This window comes from Phalacrocorax aristotelis, chromosome 9, assembly GCF_949628215.1.
Source record: "Phalacrocorax aristotelis chromosome 9, bGulAri2.1, whole genome shotgun sequence".
NCBI lineage: Eukaryota > Metazoa > Chordata > Aves > Suliformes > Phalacrocoracidae > Phalacrocorax > Phalacrocorax aristotelis.
Window position 1 is genome coordinate 11,721,932 of NC_134284.1, and position 20,798 is coordinate 11,742,729.

General features: G+C 37.1%; 1 protein-coding gene across 7 annotated transcripts in view; it reads left to right on the forward strand.

The window, feature by feature from the left end:
* MIA2 (MIA SH3 domain ER export factor 2) overlaps positions 1-20,397 on the forward strand; it is a 38,204-nt gene extending 17,807 nt beyond the window's left edge. For all 7 annotated transcript variants that reach the window (XM_075103449.1, XM_075103450.1, XM_075103453.1 and 4 more), the window contains 16 exons: positions 2,572-2,694; positions 3,254-3,377; positions 4,202-4,248; positions 4,444-4,534; positions 5,843-5,981; positions 7,850-7,951; positions 9,296-9,356; positions 9,700-9,735; positions 10,678-10,745; positions 11,464-11,546; positions 11,855-11,986; positions 13,850-14,002; positions 15,353-15,484; positions 18,302-18,378; positions 18,776-19,001; positions 19,849-20,397. In XM_075103449.1, coding sequence (XP_074959550.1) covers positions 2,572-2,694; positions 3,254-3,377; positions 4,202-4,248; positions 4,444-4,534; positions 5,843-5,981; positions 7,850-7,951; positions 9,296-9,356; positions 9,700-9,735; positions 10,678-10,745; positions 11,464-11,546; positions 11,855-11,986; positions 13,850-14,002; positions 15,353-15,484; positions 18,302-18,378; positions 18,776-19,001; positions 19,849-20,000 — 1,746 coding nt within the window. In that variant the 3' untranslated portion in view covers positions 20,001-20,397. The remainder of the gene's footprint in view (positions 1-2,571; positions 2,695-3,253; positions 3,378-4,201; positions 4,249-4,443; positions 4,535-5,842; positions 5,982-7,849; positions 7,952-9,295; positions 9,357-9,699; positions 9,736-10,677; positions 10,746-11,463; positions 11,547-11,854; positions 11,987-13,849; positions 14,003-15,352; positions 15,485-18,301; positions 18,379-18,775; positions 19,002-19,848) is intronic.
* The last annotated feature ends 401 nt before the right edge of the window (positions 20,398-20,798 follow it).

Genomic DNA, 20,798 nt, shown 5'->3' on the forward strand with positions numbered 1-20,798 from the left:
GAATATTTCAGTTCTGCACAACTCTGTTACCAGTAAAACTTCATACTTTCCTCTGGTTTTAGGAGTTTGTGACTACAAAAAAAAAAAGGGGGGGGGGGGGGGATGAGGGAACGGGCACAGACAATTTTATTAGGTGCTGTGATTGGAGAAACAGTATATTTGGGTGTAACCACTGTGAGATGAAGTTACTTGAGAATTATTTTCTTTCAAGGGCCTTTTCTTTGTTTAATTTATACATCCTTTTGGTTTGTTTCTGTGAGGAGGAAGGCTCTGGACTCAGTGCTTTATTTCAAATGTGACAGTATCCTTATGTAATAAATTTCGAGAAGCAATACACAAATTTTTAATAGAGAGGGATTTTTTTTCCTCTGGTAATTTCTTGAGTTCAAACAGAAATAATCCAATTATTTGTGTGTGTGGAAAGAATTTTCTTTTTTCCTTTTAATAAAAAATAGTACTTAGGGTAAGATATTACTAAGTGCTGACAATTACTCTACATTTTATAGGTAATCATTTTATATCAAGCAAAACTAGGAAAAAAAACCAGCTGAAAACAACTCCCAGGGTGTAAACAATTTGCCAGGTTCTTAGATAAAAATAAGGGTTTTTATATTCCTTCCAGATGAAATAACCTGGGCATAGTAGTTCCTTAACCACATTATTTAGGATGAATGCCTACGCTTTGTTGTTAACTGAGCTTTGATGCAGTCTTTAGTAATTTGAGAACATTTTGCTATGCTTTTTAATAGATAAATAACCTGATAGGAGTTGATGGAACCTGATAAGGAAAGAGGAGAAAGCATCTGCTTTGCTTATTTGTATTCTTTTATGAGGTGGTTGTAAGCATGTGAGTTAGTTTACTGATTAGAGTATCCATATCCCTTTTTTATTTTTCTTTCTTACTCTTTTTTCCTAAGATGGAATTTCACTTATGCTCAAAAGGTAACAAAGGTATTATTTGTTCACAGAAACTAGAGTACTTTCTTCCTCTGTCCATTTGCACTAATGGGTCATAATCTTCTGGCACATCAGAGCTTAAACATTATAACAGATACGCTCTCTGATCTATGATGTGTCAGAGAGGATTGGGCCTTTTAGTTTGAACAAGGGAACTGTTAATGAACTCCAAACTTCCTATGTTTTGGTTTTTGCAGGAACATTAGAAATACAGATTGCCTTAGCTTATTGCCAATCCTTGCTATTTCTCTTTATTGTAATTCTTATGGGTATATAAAGTCATGGCAATTTATTTTCTCTTTGGCTTCACAGTGAAGGAATCTCTTAAAGTTTAGCTTCCCTTTGAGGATGACATTTAAGTGATAAAAGTGGTTGCCTGCGTATGTCTTCTGAGCAGTATTAGTATAAAGAGTATTTTTATTTTATCTGTAATATGTAGTTTGCATGATGCTGTAAATTCATATATGGCTTTTACTGCTTGAAAGGTGCAGTTGTGTGCCAAGTGCGGTTCATTCAATTCTAGTCACACACCTTTTGTTCTGTGCCTTCTAGTTTTCCTTTGATTAGTAGTATTCAGGCTTACTTCTCTACTTGCATGGCAGTTCCCCTGTTTAACTACCATTTTCTGGTTTTATTTTTAGTGTAACTGGCTGTTATGTTCTTGTTGCTCAACCTCGTTATTCTTCTCTGTACATTCACTGCTTTTAAATTGGTTGCCTGTTGTGCAACCTGAAGCAATGTTCTTCTCACACACTTAAGACTTTTTTTTTGTACTGTGCCCCATGTTTTTGTACTGTGTTTTGTCTTAACAGAAATTTGCATCAGTTCAATTTCATTCTTACAATATGAAGGCATGGTTTAATTAGTTAATATGTTGTAGCAGTTATTCGTAATGAACTGGTGCTTAAGTGTGCTAATCCCTTTGCTGCCGTAAAATATCCTTGTGAAACGAGATTTTACACGAGATGTCTGTAACCTTGGAATGTGCCTGTCTTTTTAGGTAATCACAGTTAATTACAAAGGTAGATGCTAGTAGGTGTTGATTACATACAGTTGCCGTGCCTTTCATTAACAGGTTAGCTTTTTTAAGATACAATTTAGAAATTACTTTAAGAGGTATGGAGGAGAGTAGGAGAAATAGTATAGTTTTGCAGGTCATGAATTTAAATAGCTGTCTAAAAAGCTTCTGGGATTCACTTACCTCACCGACCTCTTCTGGGTTAAAGAGGCACAGGTACAATTTCAGAAGTGTGTGTGCATATTGGGGAATGAGTGTTCTCTCCATCCATTCCCCAGTGTTTGTAGCTGTTACACAAGTTGTCACTATTTTATATGCATTGCAATTGTCACATCAGGGTTTTAAAATATCCTAACAACTAATTACAATGGAGACCTATTGCAGCTACAGCAAATGGACAATAACATAGAAGTCTTATTTTTCAACTCTTGAAGTTTAACTGTCTTATAGTCTTATCTCTGTTAATTGTTACTGATGGGTGAGAGGTTAAAATTCTATTTATGTATAGGTAATATACATAAGATACTCAAGTACAATTCATCCTTGATGCTTGGTTGTAATGGACAATCACGCTAATCTGGTGTTTCCCTTTTTAGCTTTTACAAGAAGCTGAAGGATGGGGTGAACGATTTAGCGAACTAAATGAACAAACTAAGATGTTTGAATCGTCTAAAGCAGATATAGAAGAAGTATTGAAAAATAAAGAGAGTCAAGTGAAGGTAAATTGTGACAGCTAGCGTTGAATCAAATTATTCAGACTGATGCTAATCATTGAGTTCCAAGAAAGTCTAACAACCTCTTCTTGCCTATGCATTAAGCTGTTTTGGGTTATTGTTCGTTGTCTCCATCCTCTAATGTCTTGTTTCCTGCTAAGCAAAAAAGGTTGCTTAGCAGCACAGTGGAGCAGTGTGATAGCCTTGGAAGCCAGCACGTTAAATAAGGAAAAACTCTCTTAGTTCTGATAGAGTATTTGCCTTTTTTTTTTTTTTAATTTGGAGGATAGGAATTGAGAGTGTATTCTTATATACACAAACTCTGCTAAAAGCTTGCATACTTGGCTATCTGAAAAGTCTTCACAAGGGCACACTTGTTGACATTCAGGTATATGCTTTAATTGAAAAAGTAATATCAGATACCTAGCATCCTGTTTATGGGGATCACGTAATCTAAAGGAACTAAATAAAGGCGGGAAAGCCTGAAAAAGTTATTGTAATAGTAACTACATTTTCATTGCTTGTATTTGTTTTACTTTTTTTGTTTTGTGGGGCTTTTTCTTAGTCATTGACGCAATACTTACTGAAGATGAAAGACTGGAGTTCAGCGATAAGAGAAGATGATGACGCTGAAGATAATCACTGGGACACGGATATGAAGGGTGAAACAGAGAATGGAGAGCATTTAGGTATGGTTTATATAACTTCCTGTCTTAAATACTAATTTAGTAGATGTTTTAAAAATACAGAACTAACAAGCTTCTGGAAAAGCTGAAAGATCAGCTTTGTAGAAGTTGGGTTTTCAAAAGTCATCTAACGTTCACATTGGATAGTTAACTGATGCTTGGACACCTCTGAATAACAACCTGTGCTACTGTTGAGCAGTGTGTGGGTACAGCTAAAGCATACATATTGTCACAGAGCAATGTAAAGACTCGGTGCTCAGTCTCTGGCAGAATTGCTTTAGCCTATGTTAGTATTAAGTAGTGATCATCAAGCATTTTTAGGTAGAAACCTTGCTTTCATCTCTTGAATCTCCTCCCAGCAATAACACTGTGGGTCCTTAGAGCTTAATTACTGATTATGCAGGCGTTACTTGTTGCGGGCAGCATCGTAGCACTGGAATCAGATGGATGTAGATACGGGTCCCCTCAAAACAGCAGCACAGAAGAGCCTTTCTTCTTACTTTTTCTTGCTGCAGCTCCTTTTTAATCTTCTTATGCTGGTGCTGATGATACTGTAGGGCACAGCCCAGTGAATCCTAGAGTCTGTATTCAGCATCTCACTTTTAACATGAACATTCTGAGTCTGATTGGCAAACAAAGCACTAAAATATAGGCATCCCCAAGTGCTTTTTTTTTTTTTTTGTCTTTTTCCTCAAAATACGCTATGCCTATCCTGGTATGTTGGGGATTACATTTTTTATAGAATCAAAATAAAATAATAGTAGCAAACTCTGTCACCAACCTTTTTGTGCTTTTTATGTGATGTATTATTCTGTTCTGTCAATCAGATGATCAGCAAAAACGAACTGTGAAGAAATTGATCTATGCTGCAAAGGTATGTGATTCTAAGAAACTTGTGGATGGAAGGGAGGAAACTAGAGGGAATATATGCAATTTTTATGGTCAGTTCAATTGCATCTAGATATCAGTATCAGAGTTTAGCATCTTTTAATGTTTAATTAGGTGGTTTTGCATGCAAACAGTTTCTGGTAATCTTAATGCTCTTCTTTCTTTTTAATTTTTATTGTAGTTAAATGCTTGTTTAAAGACCCTGGAAACAGAAAGAGATCAAATGTATTCAAAACTGTCTGATGAAAATAAAGCTAAAGGAGAACTTACAGGTAATTAAATGCTTTGCCTTTAAAATTAATAAGATGCTGCTTTTGTAAAATAAAACTTCACAGGCTGTAAACATTACTTTCAGTAAAAACTGAATTAAGTTTACATTAATAGCTCCACTTGATTTTTAAAATGCCTGTTTAAGTTGCTTAGCTATCTTAAATATTTTACTTTAGAGGTAAAGCTGTCAAACTGTAGTGATGTATAATGGTTGCTAAAGTACCACTTGCAAATTTTCTTGTACTCCTGTTGGATTATTCTATAACTTTAAGTTACAGAATCTTAATACGTGGGCAAAGTGATGTTAATAAAGAAATAATCCCTTTACGTAATTTCTGGACATGAAACTCTGGAGTTTTAATCTAAATTGTAAAACCATTATTAAAAACGGTAACTTGATTGTAATAAGTTTGTAATGGGTGCATGCTCAGTACTTCTTAAAATCCAAAATACTGCATTTAGACAATTGAACCTGAAAGCATCTTGTTCTGTGGGGTTTTTTTTTCCTTAGTTATGTAGGACATACTGAATTAAACCTTATGAAATTAAAACACTGCCACTTTAATTTAAATTAAAGCCTGTAATTAGCTATTGCTGTCGTAGATAAGAGCGAGCAGAGTAGCCATCACATTTGAATGTACTGTGCTTTGTTATTTGGGTGATGAAGTGCTCCGTAAAAATGTATTTTTCAGGTTTTGATAATCCTTTAAACTGACTCTTTGTGCTAGTGTGTTTTCCAAATTGATTGTAACTCTGTACCATAAAGATATTCATATTTATTTGAAGCTTTCTGTGTTACTTGAAGAGAGGCATAGGAATAGTAAATAGGAAAAGAAACATGACTGATTTTAATTTGGAAAGATAAGGTGGTGTGACAAATCTGAGTTATCCCTTCAGGCTACTCAGCAAGACCTCATGTGAGTAAATCTGCAAGAGTATACGATGGTACCGATTTTACTCCTTTCGTAAAATATTTTCATTAAGGGCTTTTATTATTGTAATTATATATTGTGAATTACAAAACTGCATTGTTTTCAAAGAAGCTATCCAGTTTGGAGCAAAGGCTAGATATGTACTCAGCTGCACTCTGTGGTAGGTAGAGGGTATAGCTGCTGGCATCCCATCAAAAGGAGCAATACTGTTTCTCAATTTGTATGAGTTATTGAAATATATTAACATATTATTGCTTATATTATTAAATCAACATAGGATCAAAGTTTTTTACACACTTTTAAATAATAAAATATTGTAAATATTTTAATTTTGTAAATTGTGCATTGTCCCAATGTAAATATCTCTCAATTTGACAGAACGCATAGAAAACCTTCAAAGTCAACAAGCTTCCTTGCAGTCTGAAAATGAACGCTTTGAAAGTGAAGTTCAAAAACTTCAGCAGAAACTTAAAGTAATGACTGAGCTTTATCAAGAAAATGAAATGAAACTACACAGGTGCTGGTTCCTCTTTTTATATTCCATGCTTACTGTTTGATTTGAGTGTAACTCTTTGATTTGGGTGGCTGGAAATTATTTAAAATTTGAATACTGCTCTCCAGAGTTTTCTGAATTGTTAAGACCCTGTTATGTTACAGCTTCATCATGTTTTGATCACAGTAATTTTGTAGAAATTGTTTCCGTGAAAGTAGTGGTGTATTATTTTAGGACTTTTCCAGAAGCAAGTACAGAAACAAAGATGAACAAAGAAATACCAAATTTTTAGTTTATGAAATAAGGTGGGTGAAGTTGGAAAGCTTGATTTTTTTCTTTTGTTTAATTAAGATATGATGTAATACAGCTATCAAACTTGCTGAAAGATAACCAGTAGCTGCTTTAATTGTGAGGTCTATTTTATATAGTAAAGAGAGCTAGTAATGTCAGCAGAGAAGTGATGCTATATGTAAAGCTAAACTTAGAGATTAGACCAGCAAACTGTTACAGTAAGTGACATAAAACCCCTGTGAATCAAGCTTTCCTCACCAAGAAAGATAGAATATGAGGGCTGTACTATCTGCATCACAGTCAGGATGACTAGCAGGGATTGTGACTGACTAAAATCAGAAATGTGTTGATTGGGATGGGATGGGGCACGTAGTAACCTTCAGACGTGTGTGCGCGTGAGGATGGGACGGGGAGGGAACAGGAGCCATTGTTTTAGGGCATGATTGTAAAATCAGTTTTACTAGCCAGAAATTATTTCTTCAAAGAGCAGACATAATCCTGAAGGCAGCAAGAGAAGCAGCACAAGTCTTGATCCTGTACTGAGCAGTATGCAGGACCTTTTTAAACAATTACTTTCAATAATCTGCTCTCTAAAATATATATATGTATAGATATTTGGCATCCTTGTAGGTGCAACGAAACCCAGAAATCCACTACAGTAACATTCAATTTTAAAAAAGGGCGGGCAGGGGGAGGAACCTTTTAAAAAGAAGCTATGATGGGCTGTCAGAAAGGGAAAATGTTTGCAGACTGCATGGATGATATTTAAAAATGCCATGCTGAAGCTCAGCAAATGTGTGCTGCTGCTTATCAGAGATTTTAGAAAAGCCAAAACAGAGTGGGGAGAAGCTTGGCATGATGAGAGGCTATTGGTATTAACAAGGAATCTTTTTAAAAGCTAGGCATATTCAAACAAGGGAAATAGAAAAGTGGGAAATTAAGATTGAGTAAAAAAGAAGTTTAAATCATGTTCAGCATAATTTGGTTTGATAGTTAAGGACTGCTGTTACAGGAAGAATGACCAGTTTATCCATTCAGGGCTCTGTGCAGCAGTAGTATCCATGGGTGTTCTGTGGTCTGGAATACGGGTTTTCTCTTCTGCAGTGCCCAAGAAGGTGTTAAAAAAGAGGGACCTTGAAAGAGTTGTGGGGTTTTTTTAAATAGCTTTTAAAAATAGCTAATAACAACATTTTTCTTCTCTGGAGAATTATTTTAAGATGTAAAAAAGTACCAGAACAAATCACTGATAGTGTAGTTTGGTGTTCAGTTTGTTTGATTTGAATTGTGGCTGCTTTCCTCTGTCACCCTCCCTCCTCCCCAGTAGAAATATTCTTTGGTAATATGGATTGTCTTTAAAAATCCTTTTAGGAATAGTGATAATCTAAATGTTTCATATAGAATAGTTAATGAATGGAATAAAATAATATGAATACAAACTACTGCTATTTATGCAACTACATATGTTGCCTATAAAACTTATATCTGAATAAATATAATGTACTCATCATGCCTAAAAAATTGGAGGAGTTTTTCTTGACAGACCATCTACAAAATTGTTGACCTGAAACAGAATTAACCATAGTTTTTTAATTTTCTTAAAGGAAGCTGACAGTAGAAGAGAGAGAACGCCTACAGAAGGAAGAAAAGCTTTCTAAAGTAGATGAAAAAATTAGTCACGCTGCTGAAGAACTAAACAGCTACAGGTAACTACAGATTTTTAGTTGCTGTAGTCACTTGTTCCAAAGTGAAAAAAAGGCAATAGAAAATTAATAAAAACACCAGCATATGTGAATGTATTTTCTTCCAGCTTTTGTTTTGTGTGTATATGTTACTTGCTAGTTTGTGTGTGGTAATACACACTAAGGGAGTTCTTGCTTTGTTAAAGAATTTGGGTATGGGAGATCACCGGCAACTTTTCTTCCAATAGAAAATGCTGATTGTACTGATAAGCTGGCTTTAAAGGAATGGTAGAAGTGGGTCTCCCCTCTACTGAATGGAGATAAAAATATGAAGTTAAGACAATGCTGTGAAGTAAATGCAGTGTTCAGTTTTCCTATAGGTCCTAACATATTTAGGTTGTCTAGTTATAGTATTGTATTTCTGTATCCATAAGGTTATCAAATAGTACTGTTTAGAAGTTCTTTACTAAAATACTGTGATGTGGGAATGTTTTATGTAGTTATTTTTTAACTGCTTTGCTCTGTTTTGTGTTACATCTGTCCAGGTGTACAAATGTGTACCTCTGGTTTGCTTGTGTAGTTTCTCGAACTATGGCATAATTCTTCAATCTGTAATGTATATTCTCCATCTTCCGTCAGTGTTTATGGGAGATTGACTCTAACTGAATGATGCTGACTAACAATGCTTCCTAAAGAGTTAATTAGATTAATTCTTTATAATATGAAGTTATTGTAGACATTCCTCAGTATTCATCTAGGAAAAGAGAATTCACCCTTCTTGATTTACTCAGAACACGGACTTTGTAGACATCTTAGTTTTAAAGAGAATATTAATATTGCAAATGGAGTATAACTAAACAGTGAATGTGTCTTTGGCCCACCTGCTGAGAAAGTATAGAACCTAGAGAGGCTGTGCACAGGCTAGCTGGCAGCAAAGGTGGCGTCATACTTTCTGTGGTCTTGAAATAACTTCAGTGTAAGTGACTGTCCCTCAGGACTGACTGTGGTAGCCTGTGACAGCACGATGCTCCAGCCACATTGGTACATTTGCTGAGATGGGTGAGGCTGGCTGTCTAGGCATAGGTGGAGGGATATCCTTTATATTGGTAACATATCAGAGAGCACTGAAAAGTTGGAGAGATGCTGGGTGTTTTGGTTCTGTTCTGTTTACCATCCTGTTGGCACTAATCTAGGGCCTAGAATTTCCATTGCTACTATAATTTTTATGTATCCCATAGGTCTAAGTGACAATACTGTGTCTTTGATTAAAAAACTTTAATTATGCCGTGTGTTTATCGTGTTTACTATATTTAAAATTACTTTCCTCAACATTTTGTTGCATTGTCATAAATCCTAATTTTGTTATAGACAGCGAGCAAAAGATCTTGAAGAAGAGCTAGAAAGAACCATTCGTTCTTATCAGAATCAGGTATGTGCTTTGTGTTACCATCTGTGCCAAGTAGGAGGAATGTTATTGCAACTGTAATACCACTTTTAGATGGGTTGTGATACTGTACTTGGCTTGGTGTTGTTGGGTGGGTTTTTTGCCTTTCTGCTCGCCCCCTTCTGCCCCCCCCCCCAACATCATCTGGTTTTGACTGATAAAATTTCACAGCAGAGATCACCAAATACCTTTATTAAAAAGTTAAATTTTAAGCTTAGGGGTCTCATTATAAATTATCCACACACATTAAATTGACAGTTAAGAGCATATATTCAATCTTAAGTTTTCTTTCTTAGATTAATAATTATCTCATGAATCTCTTTCATAGATTACTTCACATGAGAAAAAAGCTCATGATAATTGGGTAAGCTCCAAATACTGAATTTTCTGAACTTTGTGCTTCTTCCTTTTCAGTTATTTTAATAGCTTGCTTTACCACTTCTCTGTTTCTTATTAAAAAACAGATGATCAAAATTAACTCTAACGTGTCACCTTTAAACATATGGATTTCTTGCAGATATACACAAAAGCATGTTAAAAATACTTCTATCATATAAAATAGTTGGAATAGCTGGATACCTATGAGCACAGTAGAATGATATTACACTATTATATCTGCTGGAATAAGATGTTACCATTTAACAAGTGTGTGACATTTTGCTAATAATAAAAGCTTTTGGCCTTGTTTCAATGCCATTTTAATATTTTCCCTGGATGTACTTCACTCCTTTTATCTACTGATAGAAGACATTATGTCCTGTGAGAACAGTATGTTCCATTGACAGCTTCCTGAGAATGTTGCTACAAAATCCATTTTTACCTTTTTTTCCAAACAGGAAACTTTAAAATATCTCCTGACTAATACATTCTTCAGTCTCACAGAATGGTCTGTATAAGATAGAATCCTGTTAAAAGCTGTGGCGCTTCATGGTCATAATTTTACAGTTTTTAACTATATGATTTTAAAGTAAACTTTCTTATAAAATTTGATATTTTAAATCTTCACATGTTCTGTAGATTCTTCAAAGCAGCTGTAGCCAAAGAGTTTCATTTCTGCGGTTGTAAGAACCTGCAGGAAAGCTATATCATTCCTCAAAAATTTGGGCAGTGTAGCTGCTAATGTAATTTGATGATGTATGTGAGACTCTCTTTTATATGCTTTTATGTAAGAGTCATATGCTGTGAAAATATAGTCAGCACACTTCAGATAGGAAAAACTGTCTTGGCTCTAGGACCTATCACATTTATGAAGCATTTAATTAATAAACAGCATATCTAAGCATCTGATTTTTGTCCCTCCCCAAAGCTGACAGCCCGAGCAGCTGAAAGACACCTCAGTGAGCTAAAAAAAGAAAATGCACATAACAGACAGAAGTAAGTGCAGTCCTGATCTAATTCTAAACAAATGCAATTTGGCATGTGAGTATGTTTTGGATTTATGAGGTTTGGTGTTTTCTAGACCTATGTTAATCCGTTGTGGCCCAAACTGGGCAGAGAGAGCACAGTGTTCCCTTGGAGTTCTGAAAGGAAGGGAGTCATTTAAGCATTCCTGTAATGGTAACATGCAAGAAAGTAAGAACTGAAGAACTATGTAAAGTATTGAAATATTTCAGGAAAGAAGCAGAACGTAGTAGTAGAACGCAGAGGTTTGGGGGTTTGTTGTTTGTTTGTTTGAAGTTATGTATCAACCAGAACTGATGGGTACCTAATGATTTTAGAGTTTATTTCGGAAATTAATACTGAGCTAACAGATCAGGCGGTGGTGGTGGTTGTGAGGAACCTTTAGGTGTGAAGTTAACTAATATTTGGAATGCAGTTCAAGAGTACTTGTGAGAGTGGTGTCGTGCTAGGGATTGTGACATCTAACATGCCACTTCAATTTCTGAATTACAGTTTAAATACAGCAGCGTAGAGAAGCACTTTAAATTCTTATGTTCAGAGTTCTGTGACATCCTTTGTCTCTTTTTATTTAGGGAATAAAATTCCTTGCATCATTAACCCTTTAAGTAGAAAGCCTAGCAGTAGACAGTGCAGTCCAGTAAAACTTTTGGACTCCTTGGTTATTTACTACTTTTTTGTTGTTTATTTGCAGATTAACTGAAACAGAATTTAAACTTGACCTTTTAGAAAAAGATCCTTATGCTCTCGATGTTCCAGTTAGACCATTTGGCAGAGGTACAGTATTGAATTGTAAAATAGAGCCTAATTGTTTTTGTTTATGGTTTTGTTTCCCAAGACTGCACATACGTAATTGTTTGAAAACTATCTTGGCCATGTGTATGTACAAATAACAGTCGCTGAAACTAAGAGCGTTTGCAGCATTGATGAGAGTAGACTGGGAATATAATACACATGGTAATTAAAGCACAATTTTCATTTCACTTATACAATTTAGTTTTAAACTTCACCTGAGAAGTTAATTATTTATACAGTTTGCTAAACTAAATATTGTGAACTTGAGTATTTTGTTTTAACTGTTCCAGAGCATTCCCCATATGGACCCTCACCAATGGGCCGGCCTTCATCTGAAACAAGAGCTTTTCTTTCCCCTCCAACTTTATTGGAGGGTCCTTTAAGGCTTTCACCTATGCTTCCAGGTGGAGGAGGAGGAAGAGGTACAATTCTTAAACTTGAAAATATATCTATTCTCCTCTACTATAAACCTGTCACACCTTTTCCTCTTGCTGGCGACAAAAAGTATTAAAACAATCAATTAAATAGTTAATTGGACAAACTCTTCCTGTTTTTCAACTTGCTTCTAAAGCTGTCTAACGTATAACAGTACGACGGAAAATTTAGTTGGTACTAGTGGGTTGGTTAGTGGATTCACTTTAGAAGCACATATTGAGAAAAGTGAAAAGCCAAACTTTATCAGTTTTTGTTTCTTAGACAAATGGGGTTCTGCTGAAATAAACTTACGGTTTTAAAGTGAACAAAAGTTGATCAGCTTTCTGAAGAAAAAAAAATGCTACTGACAGCTCACTGGTCTACAGTAAGTGAGAGAAGGAGAGGGTAACTGCATTGTCAAAAACATGAGACAGTGTTACTGGGGGTCATGACACTAGAAAGTTACTGATTCAGTATATTGTTTTCCTCCCTTTGCTCTAAATTTGAAGCAGTCCTTTTATGTGAAGGCAGTTGCTTCCCTAGTGATAAAAGGGACCAGGAAGGTTGTGTGTAAGGAGTAAAATGCAGAGACAGAGGAGTAGGTGAAAGCAAGCCATGATGTCATGGGTTATAAGGGAAGAAAACCACTGTTCCTTCCCATTTTTGATGTTGATGGAAATAGCATAGATAAATGCTAGAGTGGAGGTCAGTGTCTGTTGTCAGGTAATAAAGAAGCTACTATTTATTTTAATACTACTGTTACATCCATTTAAACTTATACTTGTTTAATGGGAAATATGTCTAAATGTTTCTTCTATAGGATTTCACTAATCAACATTGATTTTTAGAAGACCAGCAAGGACTATTTATTTCTTTTAGTTCCTTATAAAAAGCATATCCAGGTGCATGTGAAAGTTGATTTATTTTCTAAGTCAGAAAAAAACCTTGAAATTGAATGTTCAACTCTAGCTATACCACACAAGCAAAATTATACTTGATTATTTGTATAGAGACAGTAAGTAATGACACTAGCTGTCCAATGTATCTTTAAATTGTTGCTGGTGAGGGAGAGTGAAAACCTGATTTCAGGATGCAGTATTAGCAAGGAAAGAGACTATGCAAAGATGTAGTGCTTCATTGTGAAATGGGCAGTAGTTAATGTAACTTGGGCAGATTAAACACAGGATGTGTTTAAACAATGCCAGCTACTGAGTAATTATAGTGCTCATCTCACTTTGCACAAGACAGGAAATGGCTTCAAATACTAGGTTGAATTTTAGGATAGAGTATTAAAGAATTATACCAAAATTCAGTATTTAAGTCATTTTTCAGACCAAATCTATTTTAAAGGAAGGTTGCAACCTAAAATCACTCATTGTTACAGTTTCTCTTGCACTTGGTTACGGGTTGACCTGGTCTTGAGTTGTTCTTTCCAATTCAAGGGGGAAAAAAAAGTGTTTAATGTAGTGTGGATATTTTCTTATGATGAGGGTATTAACTTTCAGTGTGCTAATTTTTAGTTTGATTAGCAGCAGGTTTCTTAGCACTGAGAAGATCTATTGTGAGGGCACTAATTTCTCTGATTTGAATGAACTGAAACTCTTACTTTTTTTGTTTTTTTAAATTGCAGGTACTCTAGATTGCACTCTTGTTGAACTAAGACTTTTTCATTCCAAACAAACCTTTTAAACACTTCTAGTAAACATAAACTGGTCATCAACAAACAGCTGGAGAGTCCTGTGGAGCCTTGTGCCTCTCATATCTTGACAGTGTTGGCATTCCGTGATTTACTATTTTCGGACTTAGTGAAGAAAGCCATAATAGAGGATTTTAAATACCTGGGTGAATAGCTGTGTGATTTCTTCAATTAGGATCCAGAGGACCAACTGCCATGTATGAAGCTGGTAATGAAAGAGGAGAGCTGAGTTCTGATAGACTAACTGAACCCCAGAGACCACCATCAGATACTGGATCCCTGTCACCTCCTTGGGACAGAGAACGCAGGATAATTCTGCCTCCACCAGGTATAAAAATCTGCTTAGCTACTGCATCTGCAGAAAAATGGAGTTACTGACTTGTAGTGTGTATATCGAAGTATTTTTTGCTTAAAAATAGGAAATGTTTTCTTGGAACTGCATGTGCAACTGCACTGGAAGGTGTTTTTTTTTTAATGGTAGTTTTTTTCCCATTCTTGAATGGTGTGGTTCACTGGCACTTCTTCTAGGCTGTCTTTTAAATGTATGTTGGTACTAGCAGTGTACAGTCAACTGTTTGGTTTCATCATTTTACTGGGGGCTTGTTCAGTGCATCAAAAGAACTCTCTGGATAACTAATACGAGATCTGAGACAGTAAGAAGTTTTAATGGTACAGTAGCCTTAAATAAAAGCTAGCTACTATGTTTTTCAAAAAAATTTATGTTAATAGTACAGGTATAGCGTGTAGTCCTTGTTCAGTACATATTTTTGTGTTGATATTGCCTCTTTGATAATTAACAACAACAAAATCAGTCTTCACTCTCACTTCTTCAGCTATACGTCTGTATTGCGTGCTGTCAGGGAAGACAGAGATGAATCAAAGAGGATACTACTGATGTTTCTAAAGTAAACAATGCGGATGGAAGGACAACCTTCCTGTATACCTGTAACAAAGAAGCAAAAGTGCTACAAGTTTTTTAAAAAATTTAAAATTGGGTGAAGTACACAGATAAAAGTACTTCAATTACTAGATGCAGCAAGCAATATTGTAGTTGCCACATGTGTATGAAAGCTTGATTATACAACTCAAAGTCCACTCAGGATGCAGTTTCTTATTTGCCAGATCTGATCTATTGACAGGATACTGCAGAGGGGTAGTCTTGTTTCCTTGACCTGAGCTGTGTTCTTACCACATCTTTGCACTTGGATCTCACTGCTACAGTTTGTCTTGTACCTGCATGGTTGCTAGATCTGATGCAAGGAAGTTGGTGGGAACGCATTACAGCGCTATGAAACGTAACAGGAAACAGCACTCTTACAGCATGGCTTAAAACGTATAGAAACTGGTTTTGCCTTTGCCCTTCACGGCTATGCTGAGCCTTTGTTTCAAGGCCCCACTGTTTATAACTTAGGTGATCATAACTCTCAAAATTCCATGGTATGTTAAACAAAAAATCAATGAACTTTCCTCTTTTACAGCTTCTTAGGAACATTAGCTATAGTACATACTTGGTGGGATTCCTTTGTTTGGGTTTGTTTTTTTTTAAGATTGTTGCTCACCCTGATTCATATTCACTTTACAAGAGCCTAAGATACCCAGAGAATTGCACTGGTCTAAAATTTTATGAAATGGGGGAATAAATCTTGACTGACCTGTTTTGTAATTTCTTCAATGTTAGTTGAGCCTTACACTGATCCAGTTCTTCCTCCTCGAAGACAAGAAAGACTTTTCCCTAATCCTCCAAATACTGGAAGACTTTCTGGACCAGCAGAACTACGAACTTACAACGTGCAGTCTTTTGATAAAACAGGTGGGGATTGCACCACGGGATGCTGTCAAATGGAGAATCTCAGTATAGGTTGACTGTATGTAGGAAGCCATGGTAAGAGGACAACTTTATAGCTACCACAGACCCAATGTTCCATTGTGTAAAGATATTTTAATGCCTGCTAGCCTCGATGCAGTCTTTCCCTCTTATCGACAATAGCAGTCTCTTCTGTCAGGTGGATGGGATTCCGTGAATGGTAGTCGTGAGGTATTTTCTTTGTCCGCCTTCACTGTTGTGTGTGTTAACCATTCAGGCTTGGCCTTGAGTCGGTTTTGGCCCCTCCTAGGAGGCTCACCACAGCATTAAAATATCACAAACATTTATGTCCATTTCCCTGCCACTTTTGGTAAAGGTAGAAAGAGTTAGAGTCATTAAGACTGAAAGAATAACGGCAAAGTTTTCAAATATCCACTGGCTTTGTGTACTGAACTAGAAGGTCCTGAGGCCGCCTCCTTCAAACCGTTTACCATACTTGCAGCTTTCTGTAGTTCACAGTGCAGATGCCCCTGACTTAGTCATATTTCCCTGACCCAAGTGCCATTTGTTTTCAGTTGGCCAATTACGTAAATTCTAGTTTGTGAAGCTTAGCAATAACCAGAAGCTCAAAGTTTTTGTGACTTAAACCTTACCACTGAAACAGTTTAAGAGCTTAAAGCCTTAGTACTTACTAAACATTTTTCATCCTTATTCAATGCCTAGTAAGTCACATGTGTCTGAGCCATCAGCTAGGTTGAAGCCATTAAACTTGCAACAGAAACTTTTCCACTTAGTGTTCAGTTACTCGTATGACTAGTACTAAGTTACCATCTTTGTTGTCCAGTTTCTGGCAATGGGAGAGAGAATCTTTGTTACTTGGTGTTATAATGTGAGAACTGGGAATGCTGAATTCTGTTTCAGGTTGAAGGTTCAGGTTTTACAGGGAACTGTTTTCTACTGGAAGACAATTCTCTTCCCGTAAAGCCACTCACCTTCCTACCCCCTTTCAGAAGCTTCTCTGTTTCCCTTCTGCTTTCTACTGCTTTGTATTTGACTGCAGCATTTTTTTTTAGCACCTGGATGCTGACTGAAGGACAGGAGAAGTGCAGTGTCTTTGCACTCATTTCTTGTATCCGTTTTTACCCTTTTCTTCAGCTGCTGGCAAGAAACAATAAAAAAATAAGCTGTATTCAGTTCTTGGGCAGTTCAAAACCTACTTAATGGAAATGGTTGCTGATAACCTTCCTGCCAGCACTTAGCAGGTTATTAAGCATATGTAAATGTTGCTTTTTAGAGGCATATCATTTCATTAGGCTTGGATGAGTATTTGCAAAAATAGCAAAAAACCCCAACAAATAAATAACAAAAACAAAACCAAAAACAACCCACCCCGTCCAGCACATACCTGGACTTCAGAACAGCGGTGTGTTTCACAGTACTGAAATCTAGGTTCCAACACTTTAAAGAGTCCATGAGCTACTTTCTCAGCAAGATCATCAAAAAGTTATTTAAAGTGAACAAAATACACATTTTCCTAAGCTGAGGTGGCTAACTGTACAAAAACTTTAAACTTGAGGCAAATATCTGGAGCATGAAGCTCCTTGTCAGAAAGAAGGGTTAAAGCTTTAGTGTTTGTGAGCAACTTTACAAGGATTTAAAATGGAAAGTGTAATGCAATGTAAGTTTCAAGGCATGAATGTTCTGTGTGACATGAGCAGTTAAAATGCTTCAGACTGTTAAGTAATGGTATCTTCAGCAAGGCGGGGCCTGCTTGAACTGTTGTAATTTAGAGTTTTTGAAAAGACCTATCTGTTCATTGAGAAAATAGCTTGCTTTGCTTCAGAAAGGAAGAAATGCAACACGTAGGTGAAAAATCTGTCACTTGTTAGAACTATTGTTTTAGTCTTGTGCTGTTTCGTAGTATCCTTATTCAGGCAGAAGTGCAAGAAAGCGGTATTTTTCAAATCTCGAGTTTGTTTTGGAGTTCTTTTGTTGTTCTGTTTTTGGGGTTGTTTTGTGTGTGTGTTGGGGTTTTTTTTTGGTTGGTTGTTTTAAGAAAGGAGTACATTTAATGTATATATTTTGTGTATTTATATCCAGTCAGATTCTCCTCTGACAATTCCCTTTATTTTTCTCCAGTTATTACTGAAAATACTTGTTCTCAGGAAAGTGTAAAGGTAAAAACACTGAAGATCCTGTTTATCTCTTAATTTATCAAGTGAGTACAGCAAATAGGAGGAAGATTATTCTTATTTCTGAATGCTTATCCAGAACTGATGTAGTGCTGAAAGTGCCCTTGATGTTTAGTAACTATGGAAGGAATCAGCTTTTGTCAAATTTGAACAGGATTGCTGTCGAGCCCTATGCCAGGAGCATGTCATAGTGCAATCATACCCAGAGCAGGAATTACCAAAGAAATAAAGTATTAGCAGGGAGGGGAAAAATGGAAGTGCTACAGTGATGTTAAGATGTATCGCTAGGAAAATACACATGTAACTTCTAAAAGAAAAAAAAACCCAAAACAACCACCAAACACACCCAACCAAAGTAAAATGGAAGTAAAAGCCTTCTTTTGGTAAAAGAAACTTTGGTAAGAGCTGCAGCCTTGTAATTCATGTGCAACCTGTACAGAAGTTAGAGGAAACAGTCATAGCTTTGTGTTCCTCGGTTGTCTTTCAGTCTGCCTGCATAACAGTTGCTTGGTACAGTGACACTTCCTTTTTTTTTCCTTGCCTGTATATCCTGATTTCACAAAAAATGTGGAATTTGGTGGTGGGGAGAAGGAGGTCAGTGCTGAATAACTTGTCTAACTTTTGCATACAGATGGACAAACATCTTCAGAAAACAGCCCACGACCAGAACCAAGTGGAAATGGGATGAAAGATCATTCTAATCTTAGTGTAAGTAGCTAAACAGGAACTTGATTTAAAGATGCTTTAATTTTCTGCAAATTATTTAGGAAAATATGTCTCTGGTACATTGGTCACATATTGCACCATGCAGGCCAAATTACAAAATCGTATGTGTACTTGTATTACAGCACTTACTGTCTTGTGAATTAGTTTTGATGTGTGACTAATACAGTCCCTGCTGAAAATTAATTATAAGCCAAAGGATGAAGCTGTGGTCAGGCTGATGGTTAGTGACCGTAGATAGCCTGGCTCAGGATTGTGCTGTAGCTAAGGCAGAGTTGGGCCTAGCTGTTGGCTACATCAAAGTGGGCCTGGCAGGCCTGGAGATGTTCCTGCTCCGTATCCCTTTCCCTGAGCGACCTTCCCTGTTTTCATTGTGTTGCAGAACTCACTACCTGATCAGTTGCTGGTGTCTGAAAGTGAAGCTGTCAGCTCAGGGTTTGCTCCTCCACCTTTCCCTCCGGTCAGACCTCCACTGATGCCTGTGGATCCTAGAGCACCTTTCATGAGACGAGGACCTCCTTTTCCTCCCCCTCCTCCTGCTGGCATGTACGGACCACGGGAATGCTTTCCAGTACGAGACTTTGGGCTTCCGCGCCCTCCGCTGCCAAGTACGTAGCTTTTGCCAGCATTTACTTAGTTGATGAACATGAGTGCTTTGTGCAGGTAGTGAGTTACCGCACTGGGTAAACACTTAAATCTTTATTTGCACATACTACATCTCAGTTCGGCTAACCGGGAGCATCTTTTCTGAGGAACGATAATTGCATTGTACACTTTTCTACCAATACAAGCAACTGAGAGGAATGTTTTTACAAATAGTAGCTTTGGCTGGAAAATACATGGACGCACGCTGGTTGGCACTTAAAGGGCTCGTTTCTGGGTAGCAAAGCAGGAGGTCCTTACCTTAATCCTTTTCCTTCTGTAAGGTTGCATCATACATAAGTCCTAGAGCTTCATCCTTCAGCTTTGAGATGCGCTAGTCTCCATACAAAGGCATGTGTTTGGGACATACTTGTTAATCGTTTTTCCATGGAGTTTGCATTAGTGGGGCAAGATGTAAGTATCAGACTGAAGGGCTTCTTTCTGCCTCCAGCTGTTCTCTGATTAACCTGTGAAGAACTAAACAGTTTACCTTCCAAAATACCTAAGGTACAGCAGCCAAGGGCTGCTGCAGCAGACCAAAGGTCGTGGTGGTGACAGCAGCAGCCCATTGCTGGACACTGACTGGCTGCTGCCGTGAGCCTGTCGCAGGTAACTGCTGAGAAAAGTCATCATTTTGCCCTTCCTCTTCCCAGCATCTCTGTCTCTTTGGAGCAAAATACCTAACCTAGGTCTGCTTTGCGACTTCCGTTTAGGTAGGCTGTAGCTGAGTAATGAGATACGTGGGGTAGGAGGAGCAGGTATGTGTTTGCTGTTGTGATTGATACTAATTGGGCTGCTCTCATTCCCTCACAGTAAGAAATCCATTTCCAATGAGGTCTTATCCTCACTACCCACCTCAGCGACCTGGATTTTTGCCTCTACCACCAGCCCCTGAAAGCAGAGCTGAGCCGCCACAGCCAAATCCAGCAGCTGTAGAACAACCAGAGCCGCAGCAAGAGACTTGATGTGCTCAGCCTTTTCCCTACTCTTCTAGTGGCATTCTTCCTTATGTTAAGTAACCATTGTTACTGAGGTATAATATAAACTACTTTGCTCAAATTGAAGCTTAATAGAGAATTCTCAGGATAGCGTTTTGTAAATAAAGAATTAAGTAACTATGAATATTGTGAATAAGTGATTTCCATTGTACAATTGTCATCTTAAATTAAGTGTTTCTAACTTGAGTAATCTCTTCAGAGGTGTATAAAATCAGATCATGTGAACCACATTTTAAAAGTCCAGCTGCTTTGTCCTTGTTTAGCTGTACAGGGAATCTCTGCATGCCAAAAGTGATGCTTGCTGCTTTATGAATAGAATGTGAAAACAAATTGAAACCATTAATAAAAGTCTACTGAAATTGGAGACAGTGTCACTGTTAACATGGTACTGTAGATGTATTAGTGTTGTTCCCTACTACTCTGAAAGGTTACCTGTGAGGCCATTAACAGCTGTCCAAGCTTTACAAAGGGGCAGGGAAGGGGAGGGGAAGTGGAAGTGCAGAGCGACCTTCCCCTCACCCTTTACCAATCGCGTGGGCTGTGTTTTATTGAAGATGTCTATATGGGGTTTTTACGACATGGGAGGAAGGAGTCATAGCTATGCAATGCTTCAGCGCCATCAGACCCTTGCCTTTGAAGATGCATGTCTGCAGCAAACTAATATTAGGCTTTTTTTACTGTCTCAACATGAATTCATGTCTTTGGATTTTAACACTGGCATTTGAGCAGGTGGGTGGGACAAAAAAACCACCTCCCCTTTCCTTC